At 37.4% G+C, this 15,335-nt stretch overlaps 1 protein-coding gene across 4 annotated transcripts in view; it reads left to right on the forward strand.

Moving 5' to 3' along the window:
• Nucleotides 1-15,335, forward strand: part of USP24 (ubiquitin specific peptidase 24) — a 107,221-nt gene that overhangs the window by 34,614 nt on the left and 57,272 nt on the right. For all 4 annotated transcript variants that reach the window (XR_005226562.2, XM_037907493.2, XM_037907490.2 and 1 more), the window contains exons 10-23: nt 439-597; nt 1,679-1,793; nt 2,360-2,463; nt 6,497-6,604; nt 7,081-7,176; nt 7,272-7,433; nt 9,301-9,408; nt 10,072-10,221; nt 10,914-11,045; nt 11,756-11,867; nt 12,133-12,209; nt 13,276-13,416; nt 13,580-13,633; nt 14,169-14,284. Coding sequence is in view for 3 of the 4 variants with exons in the window: in XM_037907493.2 (XP_037763421.1) it covers nt 439-597; nt 1,679-1,793; nt 2,360-2,463; nt 6,497-6,604; nt 7,081-7,176; nt 7,272-7,433; nt 9,301-9,408; nt 10,072-10,221; nt 10,914-11,045; nt 11,756-11,867; nt 12,133-12,209; nt 13,276-13,416; nt 13,580-13,633; nt 14,169-14,284 (1,634 nt within the window). In the remaining variant the exon portion in view is untranslated. The remainder of the gene's footprint in view (nt 1-438; nt 598-1,678; nt 1,794-2,359; nt 2,464-6,496; nt 6,605-7,080; nt 7,177-7,271; nt 7,434-9,300; nt 9,409-10,071; nt 10,222-10,913; nt 11,046-11,755; nt 11,868-12,132; nt 12,210-13,275; nt 13,417-13,579; nt 13,634-14,168; nt 14,285-15,335) is intronic.

A 15,335-nucleotide genomic window follows, 5' to 3' on the forward strand; every position in this document is an offset into this window, starting at 1 on the left:
CAGCTACACTGCGTACGTTGCAGCAGCATGGCTGTAGCAGTACACTAGTGCTGCTGTAAGGTGCACAGTGTAGACGTAGTCATAATGTTGTGTTGAAAATGTTACTGTTTGTGCACTTAAAAAATAGTGATAGACATGAAATATGTATCTTACAAATTAGAACATTTTAGCACATTTAACTTTCAACAGAAGTTTCTTCATTACCCCTAAACTTTGTCTTCAGAGTGATTCTTTCTAGTAGTGTGGGTAATACTTCTCCAGATGTTCACAGAAAGACAAAGTATTGTGGATTATAGATCAAGCAGCCTTCACCAGGTTACTGTTGTTACCCTTAGTGTCTATTATCCACGTCTAAAACATGACAGAACTTATGCTTAAAATAAAATGTCTAAAAATCTGTACAGCCATTACTTTAAAAAAAAAAAATGTTTTCAACAGAGGCTAGTTAGTATCCCTGAACTCCTGTCTGCTATAAAGTTACTGTGTATGCGCTTCCAACCTGACCTGGTAACTGTGGTGGATGATCTACGATTGGACATTCTGTTGCGCATGTTAAAATCTCCCCACTTCAGTGCAAAAATGAATTCCCTCAAAGAAGTAAGTCTGAATTTTTGTTTGAGTATGACAGGCTATTCTTGCTATACTAAAAGTAGTGTCTGAAAGGCAAAGGGGCGGGGTGGTTTTATGCAAATCATGTGGACTTAGGGAAGTCTTAATTCCAAGCAAAGAACAAAGGAAGTCAGTCTAACAATTATTATTTTTGCAAGTTAGCAATGGATGCAAGGGTTTTGGTTTCCTTGGAAAGAGTCCAAGTCATATCAGCCTTCTCTAAGGACTATTGTTTCAGCTGTATTTGTGAGCAGTAGTCTCTGCCATGCCTGGGCCATTCATGGGTATTCCACAGTAAGATAAATCTTAGATGTATCCCAAAGGCTGTGCTGAGCTAGCAAACGTTTTATTCTTCATGTGGAACTGCATAAAAAAACAAAACTCTAAATTCAGCCTCTCCAGATGTCACTTACAGTATGCAGGTGTAGTCATTCAGTTCTTATTTCCAAAGCGGGTATATCTTAGTACTCCAAGAAATTGCTTTTTTAAAAGCCCACCAAATTAAAAGTATTTGAAGGCTTTCTTGGTTCAGTTCTTGTTTCTGGGATATATTAAACCTTTCTCAATTGTCATTTGAAATCAGTAACTCCAATGTGTTTATCATTAATCTTGGGTCCTTGGTCATAAGTGTATTGCATTCCTCGTGAAATTACATAAATGCAGCATTTTGGGTTTCGTCCAGAACTTGTACTTTGGTCACCTTTATCACTAGGCTGAGCTGAAGTGTAATGGTTCCCTACCATGGAGACAGGGAACTAATTTGAGAGCCACAAAAAGAAACCTGTTCTGCAATAATAAAATTTTAGTAAATCTAAAGAAGTTTGCGGAACAGGAGGGCCCTCCTGTCTGTGACAGAATGGGATTAGGAAATTGATGTAATAATGGTACCCAGCAGGCTTTTCTCTTTTTAATAACTGGCCTTTGGCAGTGCATTGTTATATTCTCCTGATGCTTGTACTACTTTGGGCTTTGCAGGAGAGTGCGCCTTTTGAATGGACTCGTGTGTGTGTGTGTGGAAGAAAGAGACATATATAATACAGCAACAGTTTTAACATTCTGTGATTTATAGGTAACCAAATTAATAGAAGACAGCACTGTATCGAAATCTGTAAAGAATGCAATAGATACAGACCGATTATTAAACTGGCTAGTTGAAAACTCTGTTCTATCAATTGCACTAGAAGGTAAGCTTTTTTACCAATTGTTTTACACTATGAACTTTGAATGAATGTCATAGGCTTCAAGGGACTGTCAGCTGGACTTTTTTAAAATTGTTTTCTGATAGAGTACCCTTTATAAAGAAGTGCTTGGATTTTTCTACAGTGTTTTGATTATTTAGAAGGGTTCTGAGAATACCACCACCAACCATGCTGAAGCACACTTCTTTCCTTTTTGTCTGCTGATGCCTCCTTCAGTTGCACTTTCAGCTTTGCTGGTCTTATAGGTTACCACTTGCTGAGTCTAGGGGAGAGTGTGAGGTTTTTCAAAGCTGACTAGATGCAATATGCTGTCAATTACACAGAAAACAAGCTGAAAAAATAGAGAAATTATGGGTATTTCTTTGATTTTTTTTCTTTTAGTAATCTTAAGAATTGTAATAATAGCAGGCACAGAATTTTCAGATGGAAATGGCTTTTCAAATTGATACTCTTCCTCTGAAATAAAGTACCAAGTTTCTTGCTATAACTTGTATTAAATTATTCATTTTTATATTATTCACAATTTCTAATTTAGCTGTCTGTCCGATTAGGTAATATAGACCAAGCACAGTACTGTGACCGCATAAAGGGAATTATTGAACTGCTGGGCAGTAAACTGTCTTTGGATGAGCTCACTAAAATTTGGAGAATACAGGTAAGCTTAAGGATTGTTCTATTTTATGTATCATTAAAAAAACACTTAGGCCAACATTTTCAAACTTAAGTGCCTAAATTTAGGCATATAACTTTGAAAATAGTGAAAATCTAGCTGTCCATTTATGTGCTGGATCACATCACTTTGTTCGTTCCCTATGGAATCGTGGTGTACATTATTAATGGACTTAAATATCAGTGTAGACTCCTTACATTCAGTTTTCAGCCATGGTCGTTAGCATTTCACTTACCTCATGAGCACCATGGCCCTGGCCGCAAAAGTGCTTCTGGGAAAGAACGCCTTAACATGTACACGTTTACCAGTCACTTACTATTGTAACTACTGCCTTCAGCTAAATAAGTTTAGATTCCTGTTTATTTTGTACCTGTGTTAATCTTTATTTCCTAATAAACATCTCTCCCTTCAAGGCTGCACTCCTTGTTCTAGCTCAGTGTTTCTCAACCAGTGGGCCATGACTTTGTGGGGGTGTCACAAAAGGCAATTGAGGGGATCGTGAGGTATTGAAAAGGTTATTACAATCTAAACCAAATAAAACCTCTCGCCCATTTCCCACGCACCCTTACCACTTAGTCAAGTATTCTGTTAACCTCTCAAAACACATTCACATAAATTAAATAGGCTTCTCATTGATACCCTTTTTTACGCTTTTATAGTGAATGTAAGAGGGTTACAAAAAACTTAGATTTTAAAATAAAGGGTGAAACATTATATTAGCCTATGACCATACTTCAGCATTTTAATTTTCTTGTATGAAGGTATGAATCTGAATCCAACTCTCTATCTGCCTTTAAATAGAGGGAGCTCAAATTCTGTTAATTGTCTCTTAATGATTTCTACTCTATTACATATTTACTATTGACAACAATCTGTTGGTCGTCTTACACTCACATTAATCAATGTGTAGAAAATGATTCTCAAATTCTTAATGCAAACTGCTGTTTGAAAGCTCTCTCCTCAATCAAAACTGCTTGGTCTGAAATTTAACATGCTAGTGCCAAGTTGTAGTCAACACAGAAACAGTTTAGCCTTTTATATTTTGTACTAAATAGTTTAAGCCTTTCGGACACTTTGTATAAATTTACAGTAGGATTGGGGATAATAGCAAGTCTCTCTTGCTCAGTGAAGCTGTGACATTGACATGACTCATCTTGCACTTCTGAGCTCAGCTGTAATACTTTGTCTTCCTGCTGGCCTGTTTGTGACATGGCTTTTGTATTAAGAGGCTTTGTATCACTTCCCTCTGAAGAGTCTAAATGTGATGGGGGAGGGGGGGTGAATAGAGTGCCCTGAGCGTAAAACGGTGTAATGTTGGTGGAAGACTTCGATTTTAACTAGACTTTGGGTTCTGTTCAAAATTCCCAGTCTGTAATGTAAAGAAGTTGTTGATAGCTTGGCTGGTCAATGCACTATTGCATATTCAGATTATCGTTCTGTTATCGGCCTGTTTTCACATCCTGTACAGGATGGTATTCATGTGAAGTTTCCTAGGTTCTTTTTAATGATCTGGTAGCTGCTGACACAGCGCGTCACCTCAGAGGAGGACAAATCAGTGCAGCATTTTAAAGATGCTGCACAAATGAAACCGTTGATTTTATTTTCCTTCCGTTTCCTTCGAGACTGAGTGTGTCCTCTCTGCCTGAAGAGTAACATTTCTGTACACTACTGAACTTGAAGGCTCTTGGAGCTTGCATAGAAGGCACTCAACTATTTGCATTTTGTTTTTAATAGGAACATTTCAACTGGGCTTCCCCCACTTCTTGCTACGGATTGATTAATCTGGTGTGTAATGGTGCATTCAGTGTTGATGGGTTTTTTACTTTGTAAAATCATAATGCAAAGATTTTTTTTTTTTTATTCAGTGTAACTGTTTGGCTGCAGCCAAACAGGACACTTTAGCTGAATGATTATCATGTCATTGTCCAGATCTCAGGAAGAGCTGTGTGAATCTCAAAAGCTTGTCCCTTCCACCAGCGGTATTACCTCACCTGCCTTGTGTCTCTCATTCAACTTGGTATTTTAATTCCCTCAGTTATAAACCCTACCTTCTGAATGCAGGAACTGTATTGAATGCTACAACTTCCTCATGCTTCCTTCTGGGATCTACCGATATTTCGGCCCAAATCTCCTCTTTCCTATTTTTATTTCTGATTTTATTTTATTTTTAGGGAGATGCATAGCTTAGTGGTTAGAACACTACAGACTAGCAGGAGTTTTGGTTTCTGTACCTAGCTCTGCTGCTGATTTGCTCTGATCTTGGACAAGTTGCCTATATCTGTGTTTGTTTCCCAGTGTGTGAAATCTTGCCCTGGGGTGTGTACATTGTAAATGGAGTGCGTGGTATGTGCCAAGAAGCAAGTGTGTGAGTGGTGCGTTTTAGCCATGGGCCTCATTTGGAGTCATGCTTGTGGTTTTTTATTACTTCATGGTCATTTGCGAGTATGACTAGGGTGCGTAGGACACCTGGAAGAAGCATGATGTTGAGGAAAGGATGGAAGCATAGCAAAGCCAGTTTTGGGTTTAGAGAGATGCATAAAAGAAGATGCACAGAAAAAGAGAATACAGGGTGATGAAATGTGTTCTGGGAGACATCAAAAAGATTTGATTGCCCCCCACAGCTGGTGTAGAGTGAAGGTTTAGGCTCCACTTTTTGATGCAGCATCAAACCAGGATGACACCATGCAGTTTAGGTTCATCAGGGTTATGTTTTTGGAGCTGGGATTCCCAAGCCAAATTTTAAATTAACAGCACTTCTGTTCTCATAATGGTAGAAACCTACTGGTCACTGAGTTCAATTTTCATTTTCCCCCCCCTCTGGTGAAAGCCTCCCATGCTCATTCTGTGTTCCCATGTAATGCAATGAAAAGTTCCAGCACAGGAGTCGCGGATACTGCCAGCACTGCAGTCAGTGGAAGTGCTTCAGCTGCAGCTCCCCCACTGTAAATGGGACTGAGCAATTGACAAGATATTTTCTCTGAGAACCCTTGATTCTGGATTTTACTTCTTCCACTACCGTATCCCACAGAGCCTGGAATCTAGTAACTTTCTGATCACTGTGCAAAGCCTACTTCATCTGTCAAGCACTCACTGGGTTGTATAGATTGATGATTGGGGTGGGAGAAGTGTTTATAGAAAGCTACTTATTTATATTGCTGGTGAGTGTTTGAAGGCTATGTGAGATTCAAGGATTGTGATAATTTTCCTCATGAGGGAATCCCAGTGGTTTCAGTGGGGCTTTCTAGAGGTGCAGGAATTGGGGCCTTAATGTTCATAAACAGAAAAAACATTTCTATATATGTACGTAACTTCCATGAATAGCTTTGGAAAATGTATGGATGGATGGATGGAGAGGAGAGATCTGCCATTGTCGTGTGCAGTGGTGCAAGACAATTGCGGATAGCATCAATACCTTCCTGTTTAAATGTTAAAGTATTTCCATATGTAATTTTAGACTGAACATCTTGACAAGCAATAAACTGACAGCTGTACATTCAGCAGATTGATGGATATTGTGGTTCCTCGTTCTACTTCTATGGGTTCCACCATCCTACCTTAATTGATGCAATCAAAATTCTGTAATGGTGGCCACTAGGATGTGGAAATCCTGCAAACACCTGTGTTGGCATATCTTTTCCTAGTTCTTAAAATGGTTAAACACTGAAATAGAAAATACTTCTGAAAGAGTGAGCAGTTAATTTAAAGTCAGTTACTCCTGCCCTACAGTATCTGCCTAGAATATTTACAATTAACATAGCATTTCTCACAAATATCAACTGTTTCTTTTTGGACAGTATTTCAACCACCTTTGGGGGTTTGGTAGATTGAGAGTACTGTCCTGTCTTGTTCTAGAATGATTCTCTAAATGATTCTCGATTTCCATGAGATGCGGCGATACTCATTTTTTCCATGGTTGCTCAGACATCTGAAGGATTTTACATGAAACGTGTACAGTCTTGACTTTCTCCTCCTTGCAAAGAACTAGTTGTTGTCTCTCATTTCCTCCCCTCTTATTTAGTCAGGACAATCATCCACTGTGATTGAAAACATACACACTATTATTGCTGCAGCTGCTGTGAAATTCAGCTCCGATCAGCTTAATCATCTGTTTGTTCTTATTCAGAAGGTAAATCTTTATCTGAATTTAAATTCCTCACTAAACCAGGAATGTTGATATGTTTGAGCATCTAGTCTACAAATAACATTTCTAAATACAAATTTCTTTTGAAACCTATAATATGACTTTGTGAAGATTAAAATATTTATTTTAAATAACTCAGCTCCCATTGTGCTGTCGATTTAATCTTTTAACTCAGGTTTCAACCATGTTATGCGTTCTTACTGCTAAAGTATGTTCAGAAGAAGATTTCATTATTGCCTCTAGCCACTCATGATAAATTTTTGGAACAGTGTTTGGTGAATTAGATCTCCTATTAATGAAACTGAGTTCACATCTAATCAAGCTGGCAGTGGCACATGTTGAAACTGTGCCCCTTTATTAATTGGTGATATCACAGTAAAATAGGTCATAGGTGGAATCAATTAATTTGAAACTTTGCGTATTTGCTGCTGTAATAGAAATTCTATTTCTTTGTCTTGCAGAGCTGGGAGACTGAGAGTGACAGAGTGCGACAAAAACTGTTGAGCCTGATAGGACGCATTGGTCGGGAAGCTCGCGTTGAGACAACCACTGGAAAGGCATGAGAAATAAAATCTGCCATTGTTAGGATAAAGAATAGAATTACATCTTTTGTAATTACTAGTGTCCCTGACCATTCATGCTGTTCTTGAAGGTCCTAGAGGTGCTTTGGGAACTGGCTCATCTTCCAACGTTACCCTGTGGACTAATTCAGCAGGCCTTGGAGGAACATCTGACAATTCTTAGTGATGCTTATGCAGTGAAGGAAGCAATCAAAAGGAGCTACATCATCAAATGCATAGAAGACATTAAGAGGGTTCGTTTCTCTGTAGAATTACTTTTTTTTCCAAAATGGCATATTCTCTAAAGAGTGGCTTGGGCAGTATCGACACTTCTTTCAAATGACATGGAATTGGACACTTGTCGCATCTGTAAGCTTGTACCTCGGGGGACTCTGAGAGGGGGAGATTTTACGTGAGCCAACTTGTTTACCGTGAGACTCATAGTAAGTCTCTTGCCTTTGTTTTAAACAAATTTGCAGCCCCAGGAGTGATTAGTTTGGGGGAAAATTTGAGTCGACTCAGGGTTAGAATTTTCAGATGGAAATACTATTAAGATATGTCAGTGTTGAAACTGTGTCCCCTTAATATAAAATATTTCAGATTTTTCTTTGAAAGAGTAAATCATGTTTTCTGGTTTGTCTGCTAGACAAGTCTCAAAATACAGATTGGTTTTTAAAACCCAGTAATATTCTTTGTTTAAAGAAACAGGCATGAAAAATGTCTTCTGATATAAGAACCCATTTTGCAGCAGAATTTGCCAAGATGTCTCCTGGGCAGCAGCAGCATGCTGTTGCAGGGAGAGGGTTTTGACCATGTGAAATTCATGGCACATAGCTTAAAGGATTTCCCATTCTATTTACAGATCTGCCCACATAATAAATGATCTTTCTGTAGACCTGCAAGAATGCACCTGTCCTTTTTCCATAGTCCAAAATGAGCCATTATGAAGGAAATGGCTTGTTGTTACTTCGGTTTCCCCCTCTCATGCTAACCTGACTTAGACTAGCCTTTCTATCTTTCCAACACCATCCAAGAGGTGGGTTTTTTTGGTGGTTGTTTGGTAGAACAGATATTCCTTCGGTGCCAAGGTACCTTGCATTCTTGCTTTTCTCTAAAAATCAGAAGTGTAGATCTCAAGCTGTCTGCCCTAGGGGAAATGTTTGTTGAAATCCAGAGTATTCTGTATCTGGTGTTCACTTCTCTTTCCTGTTCTTGCTAGAAACTCCTCAAATATATCCTGAGGCATCCTTCTGTAACAAGTTTTTTTTCTTACTGCTCCCTGCCGCAGTATCTCCATCTAGAGCTTTGATAGTATGTAGTTTTAAGCCAGTTTTACAAATGCAACATTTACCTATCTATCCCCACCCCAAACACATACACAAGGAGAAATTAAAACAACATTTGAGAGAATATTGGCAGCACTGTCAAAGGTATGGAGAAGTCTTCAGTGTAGCTTTCTTTCTGCCATGAACAGGCTACTGAGAACGTAACATTGATTGTTAGCATCTAACCTAGAACCAAGTTACTGCTTTCCCAAAACAAATTTGGTGTGCCAGCTTCTAATGTCAAACTTTATGGAAAATAAAGCCCCCTAAGGGTTCAGTCCTGCAAAGTGCTGAATGCTTCCACCTCGCAGGATCAAATCTTAAGTTCTGTTACAAAACTGAGTTTAAATATCTTATCAGAAGGCTCCTTGTGACCCGAAAATGTCTCATTGAGAACCACTGATTTTCCCCCTTCCAGCCTCTGAATGCCATGGTAGTATTATAATAGTTAAGTTCTGTTTTTCCTGTCTCCTCTCACCACCTCCACAACCTAGTCTTTCATTGAGTAGCTGTATTTGGTTACATTTGCCCTCTAAACCTTGGCTTGCCTCTCCATCTTACCTGCTGTCAGCTAGCCATCTCCTTCCTCAGCTATCTGGTGTAATTGTGAAAGCTGAAACTGTCAGTGGAGATGAACCAAGGACTAGTGACTGCAGATTTATGAAAGAAAACTATTATCCTGAAGCTGGGGCATGGATGATAATAAATAGGTTTCTAGGAATCTCTTACAAGAAACAATTCTAGTATTGTTCAGCATGTACATATGTGTAATTATTTTAACTTCTTTTGTTGCTAGTCATCCCAACATCATAATCCCCAATTTGTTTGGGTGGTACCAGCTTTACGTCAGCTCCATGAAATCACACGTTCGTTTATTAAACAAACATACCAAAAGCAAGATAAGGTAAGGCACTTGCTAAAATATTTTTGAAAGCACAGTTACATCCATCAAACTTCTTCTATAACAAAGTTAAGTTAAAAATATGGTATGTATTTATGGCACTATTTGAATTGAGGCGTTTAATGTTGTGGTAGTGTCTTGACAGTATAATTTTACAGTGGTAATTCCTTAATACTCTGTGCTGTCCATTATATGCGGATAAGCTTATTTCTTTTGATATGTCTGAATTATCTCACAGTATCTTTGCCATTACTAACTACAAGTGAACCTGATTGACAAATTTAAGGGAACAGTTTGTTTTTTTTATTGACTTTTGACTGAAGTAATAAAATCAGTTATGACCTTTAGGAAAATAGAAATAAATGGCTCCAATCTACTACCAAGTTGTGCTTTGCGTTATGCCAGCTTTGAGTGGAAGTGTTTGGCTTTGCATGCAGTGCTACATAGCCAGAGGGTGAAAGCAGTTGTCTTGGATGGATTGGTTTGTAAATGGATGGGGAAGGATGAAGGTGAACCTTCAAGGCTCCTTTGTGACAGTTTTGATAGTGCTGAAAAACCCCACAGTTCTCTCAGATTTTTTTAATTCCCATAAAAATGCAAAACCTCTAAGTGTGTCTGTGGTGGTGCTGCATTTCTTACACTGTCTTTCTCAATGTTTCTGCCAAGAGCATTATTCAAGACTTGAAGAAAAATTTTGAAATAGTGAAACTGGTGACTGGAAGCCTAATAGCATGTCATCGATTGGCTGCATCTGTAGCAGGTCCTGGTGGACTAGTTGGAGCAACATTAGTTGATGGCCGATACACTTACCGGGAGGTACTGAACACTGCTTTCTAATGTTAGTTACTAGAAATTGTCAGATGAACAATGCTATAAATCACCCCAAAAAAGCCATGGTCAGCTGAAACACAGAAGGCTAGACAATGTACAATATTGGACACTTAATGTACACTGTATCTGTATGTGCTGCATTTCCTCCCTCCAAAAATTGTACTCTGTTTTGTAATTTGGAATAGAAATATACTGAGCTTTATTACTTACCCAATAAATTAAATGGTGGGTTAGCCTCTGTATATTAAAACCTGTGGCATATTTTAAATGGCTGAATTTGGTGCTGACTACTTAAAACCAAAAAATATTTTCCTATTAGTATATGGATTCTATATATATATAGTATATATATCCACAGAGCACTTGCAGCACAGTATTATTGCACCTTCGATCTCCTTTTTTATGCCAGGTGGCAGCTCAGGCTAGTTACTGTTATGGGGATTGGGAGCAACCTGAGTGTTTTCTGAAGGGGCGCCTGAAATGAGGTCTTTTGTTTAAAATAGTGAAAATTAGAAATCATAATTGCAGGCCCTGCTTTGTCCACATGGAGCTTGTTACAGGATCAGTCAGTTTTTGGTTCTTAACACTTCGCAACATGTACAAAAAATAACATAACGTATTTCTGAGTTTAAGTTCTCTTTTGAAAAGATGACAATTTTTTGTTATTCCCTTTTCAGTACTTAGAGGCGCATTTAAAATTTCTGGCATTTTTTCTGCAAGAAGCCACCCTCTATTTGGGTTGGAATCGGGCCAGGGAAATCTGGGAATGTCTTGTGACGGGTCAAGATGTTTGTGAGTTAGATCGAGAGGTAAGAAGCCCAAGAGATCAACGTTTGGGGGTGGGAATGGAATTTAATGGCTCATGACTGGAATACATGTATAGAAAATAAATTGTTTATAATGTTTCTCACATTCAGTGTTTTCAAATGCCTTACAAAGCACTAATGCATTAGATCCTGTTAGTGCAAGGACAAATGGAGCAGCTATTATGTGTTTAACGATAAATGGCATACTGCCTTGAACATTAAGACCTATTTAGTTGAAAGGGAATGTTGATCAGGAGTCTAGATGAGGGTTATCCAGTCTTTGAGCTGTAACTTCCATCTGAACAGCCAGAGATGTCATAAATGAGCCTTCACTTAATGTTTTATGGAGTAGACAGCACTAGTAATGCCTAGTACCCTAATGCGGCACTGCAGGCTTGTGTAATATGTAAGAACCTGAGTCCTGGTGTGGAATCTGAACCTTCTGCTCCAGAAGAAAGTCTACTACTATCTGAATTATTCTGGTACATAGTAATGTTGTGTGCAACAGCTGTACACTTCAGGTGGTTACAGACTGCCGAATGTTTTAACTATCTTGCCTTTTCATGACATGTCCTTTATCTAAACTTTTTTTTAATGCACTCATCACTATAGTGTCTGAAATAATTTGAAAAAGCAATGTTGATGTACTTAAAAAAAATCTTTTGATCTTCAAAATACGGACCGTACATTTATACACCTATACTTATTCACAGATGTGCTTTGAGTGGTTTACAAAAGGACAACATGATCTGGAGAGTGACATACAGCAGCAGCTCTTCAAAGAGAAAATTCTCAAACTGGAGTCATATGAAATTACTATGAATGGTATGAAAATGTTTTTGGTCACCAGGCGTAGGAATAAATATATACCAGAGTACTAGATAGTAGCCTTCTAATAAAACATTTAACTTAGTTTTTTAGACCTGTGAAGAGCTTTAAAAACTAACACTAAGAGGTCTTTTTTTAATGAGTAAAAATAAATTTTTAATTGCTATTAAGAGTATCCTTTATTATTTGTGTATTTAATGTCCTGTTTTAATAAAAACAGGAATTTATTCTAAATAAAATCTTTCGTGATTTTTACATACAGGTTTTAGTTTATTTAAGACATTCTTTGAGAATGTGAACCTATGTGATCATCGACTAAAACGACAAGGAACTCAGTTGGTAAGTGTGTTGCCCTTTCATTCCTATGAACAGTACATGAGATCTGGGGAACAGGTCCTTTTTAGTACAGTATGTGAGATCTGGGGAACAGGTAGGTCCTTATTTTAAAAAAAACAAAAAAAACAGCCATTTTATATGGTCATATTTGTACTAAAATCCTCAGGTCCTTTTAGTATTTTCATTACAAATTCTTGCTTTTTACCTTGAGAAATTAAGGGTGGGATTTTTGTAAAATACCGAAGCCACCAGATGTTGAAAGTCAATGTAAAAGATTTCAGGTTGGAACGCAATAACATCATGAAACTTGAAAGACCAGTCCCAGTTTTCCTTTGCATTGTTAATGAGCAAATGAAGTTCTAGTGTGTGTAACTTGTTTTGCTGACCCCTAAAGAAAAAACCTATTGTATGTTTAGTTATTTATGTACCTTTTTACAAGAGAGATGTTTAGTAAATTTAAATCTTAATTACATTGTAATGATTTTTAACTTTGATATGATCCTGCACTGCTATTTAAAATAAAATTATATGATAAAAAATACATTGCAGTATACATCTGGATCTGCTCATTGTCAGGAATGTTAATTTACTTCAGACTTATCTATGGTGTTCATAGACCTGTTGTGAAGTTTTGCAAGATTAAGTACATGACCAGTATATGCCACTTGATGAGCATTTTAGCGTATGATTTGTTGCTCTTTTGACTTACCTGTGTGAAGGAAATGTTTTGTATGATCGTTGAACTCCTAAATTGTTCTTTGAATTCTTCATCATTCCATTGCTTGGTTGAACGTTTACCTCAGAAGTCATCATTTGTCTACATATAGACAAAGTGGGTTAGACTTAAAATTTCCACTGATTATGTAGGTTTGAAATTATATAAATTTAGTTCATATTGTATAAATATTTTCATAGAGTTGACAACACACTGAAAAATACAGCTTCTAAGACTTCAGGCAAAAGTTACTTTTCCAGCAGATCTAAAACAAGCGTGATTTTATGATTATACATACTTATAACATGTAACAAAGTCAAATTGTATTTTACTAATGTATTTTCTTTTAAACAGAATGTAGAAAAACTGGAGTTAATAGGGATGGATTTTATTTGGAAAATAGCAATGGAATCACCTGATGAAGAAATTGCTAATGAGGCCATTCAGTTGATCATAAATTACAGCTATATTAATCTAAATCCTAGATTGAAAAAGGTAAGCGTAGTCTGTTACCAAGAAAGGTATTTGACCCACATGCAGAGGTTTAATTCTCTGGAAGTTGTGATATATATTGCAATTAACTAAATTTGTTGTTGACCATTTTATTCTTATGAAATTATTTTTAAAGTGCTAATGTACCTGTCCTTCATACCTTCAGGATTCAGTGTCGCTACACAAGAAATTCATTGCTGATTGTTACACAAGATTAGAGGTAAGTGGCAGACTTAAATTTGTTCATGTTCCTAAAGCCCTTTCTGTCTTCAGTGTTATTTTACTTGCAGAATGGAAGCAGTGTTTTGCAGTGTGTTTACAAAAAACTTGCTTTTCAAGAACTAGAGAATACAATCCTATGCACTCTCCCAAAATATTGCTAATCTTAAATTGAAGGTTTATAGAGGAGAATTCACAAGCTTCTGCATTTTAGCTGAAGATGTTCGAACTTCAAATCATAGTGCAAACTGTACTTTATGTGAAGACTAGAATATTGAATTGTGGTAAAGATGCATGTTAAATTCCTTTGAACTTGAAAATCAACTTTATTGAGGGCTTAAGGAAGATTTTTCTCCTCTGACACACTATTTCTGCAATGTAATTTATGTAGAAAAGCCACAGAATGTACTTAAACTTTGTAACCTTTCCTATTGCCTAACTAGGAAGATCTTTAATAGTTTTCATATAACTTCATCACTCCAGAATAAATAATACAATATAAATGCTGTTTTACATTGGTGCATCTTAAATTCTAGGCAGCCAGTTCAGCACTTGGTGGTCCGACATTAACACATGCTGTTACAAGAGCTACAAAAATGCTTACAGCAACTGCTATGCCTACTGTAGCAACATCAGTACAGTCTCCCTACAGGTAAGTCTGTGTTTGAGGATAAAATCAATATTTTTTTTGTAGGAATACAAGGTAATTGTAGGCCAGTAACACATTCTGGTGACAGTTCCTCAGCATGCTAGATATGACGAGCTGGGCTTCCATAGTTTAAATACTGATGCTCTGCTGCGTTGCATTTCTGGTAAATCATTGGCGCACAGAGTCATCGATGAAATATTCAGCTTCTCCTCTTTATAGCCTTTTACATCTCCTTATACAAAACAGATTGCTCAGTTGTAGTGCTTCCTTTCCCTACTGAGCATATGAAGGCAGGGAGCTGAGAACATTGAAGGACATCAGTAGGGAGAGAACATAGAAGGGAGGGGAATATTTTTGTACAAACTTAACTGATTAGAATCTAGTAATTACCAAAATGTAAGTTTTGAGTCATAAGGTCGTCCATCTCAAAGGATCACCACTATCAGCATTCTTGTGGACAAAAATCTCTTAGGTTTTAGAATACCAAAACTGTGTGTTTGTAGAGAATGGTCCTTATTTTCACTATCCATCTCCTATTCTGAACAGGAGTGCACTATGCCAAGGTTGCTTACAAACAATCTTCAGGTGTTTGCATTAGTGGCCACGTACAAGAACAGCAGCTCTCTGTATGTGAACTAAGCCTCTGTGTTTAGAAAGGGGAGCGGTTACTCTCCACTGTGTAGCAAGTTCCGTTCTTACTGTTTTTTTGAAGTAGCATAAACCAGTTAACATCATGGACTAATATTTGCAATCCTAACTTTGTGTCTCTTCCTTTTCTTGCAATACTTTTGTCTCTAGGTATAAGTTTGTAGCCACTCGCACAGTAGCTTTTCATATTTACATTAAAATGTATTTGATTTCAGAAGAGATTTTTTTAAACAATCTCAATATAAGGAATGAGACTGGAAGTCTAAATGCTGAAGTCCTCTAAACTACAAAGATTATTGCTGCTTAAGAGCTATTAGATCTGTGGAGTAGGAGATATTGGGCGAGGGGGTTTGACTGTCATCCTTGAGGGGACTGATGTTTCTAAATTTGTGTTTTTAGTACCTGG

This window comes from Chelonia mydas, chromosome 8, assembly GCF_015237465.2.
Source record: "Chelonia mydas isolate rCheMyd1 chromosome 8, rCheMyd1.pri.v2, whole genome shotgun sequence".
In the NCBI taxonomy this organism is placed as follows: Eukaryota; Metazoa; Chordata; order Testudines; family Cheloniidae; genus Chelonia; species Chelonia mydas.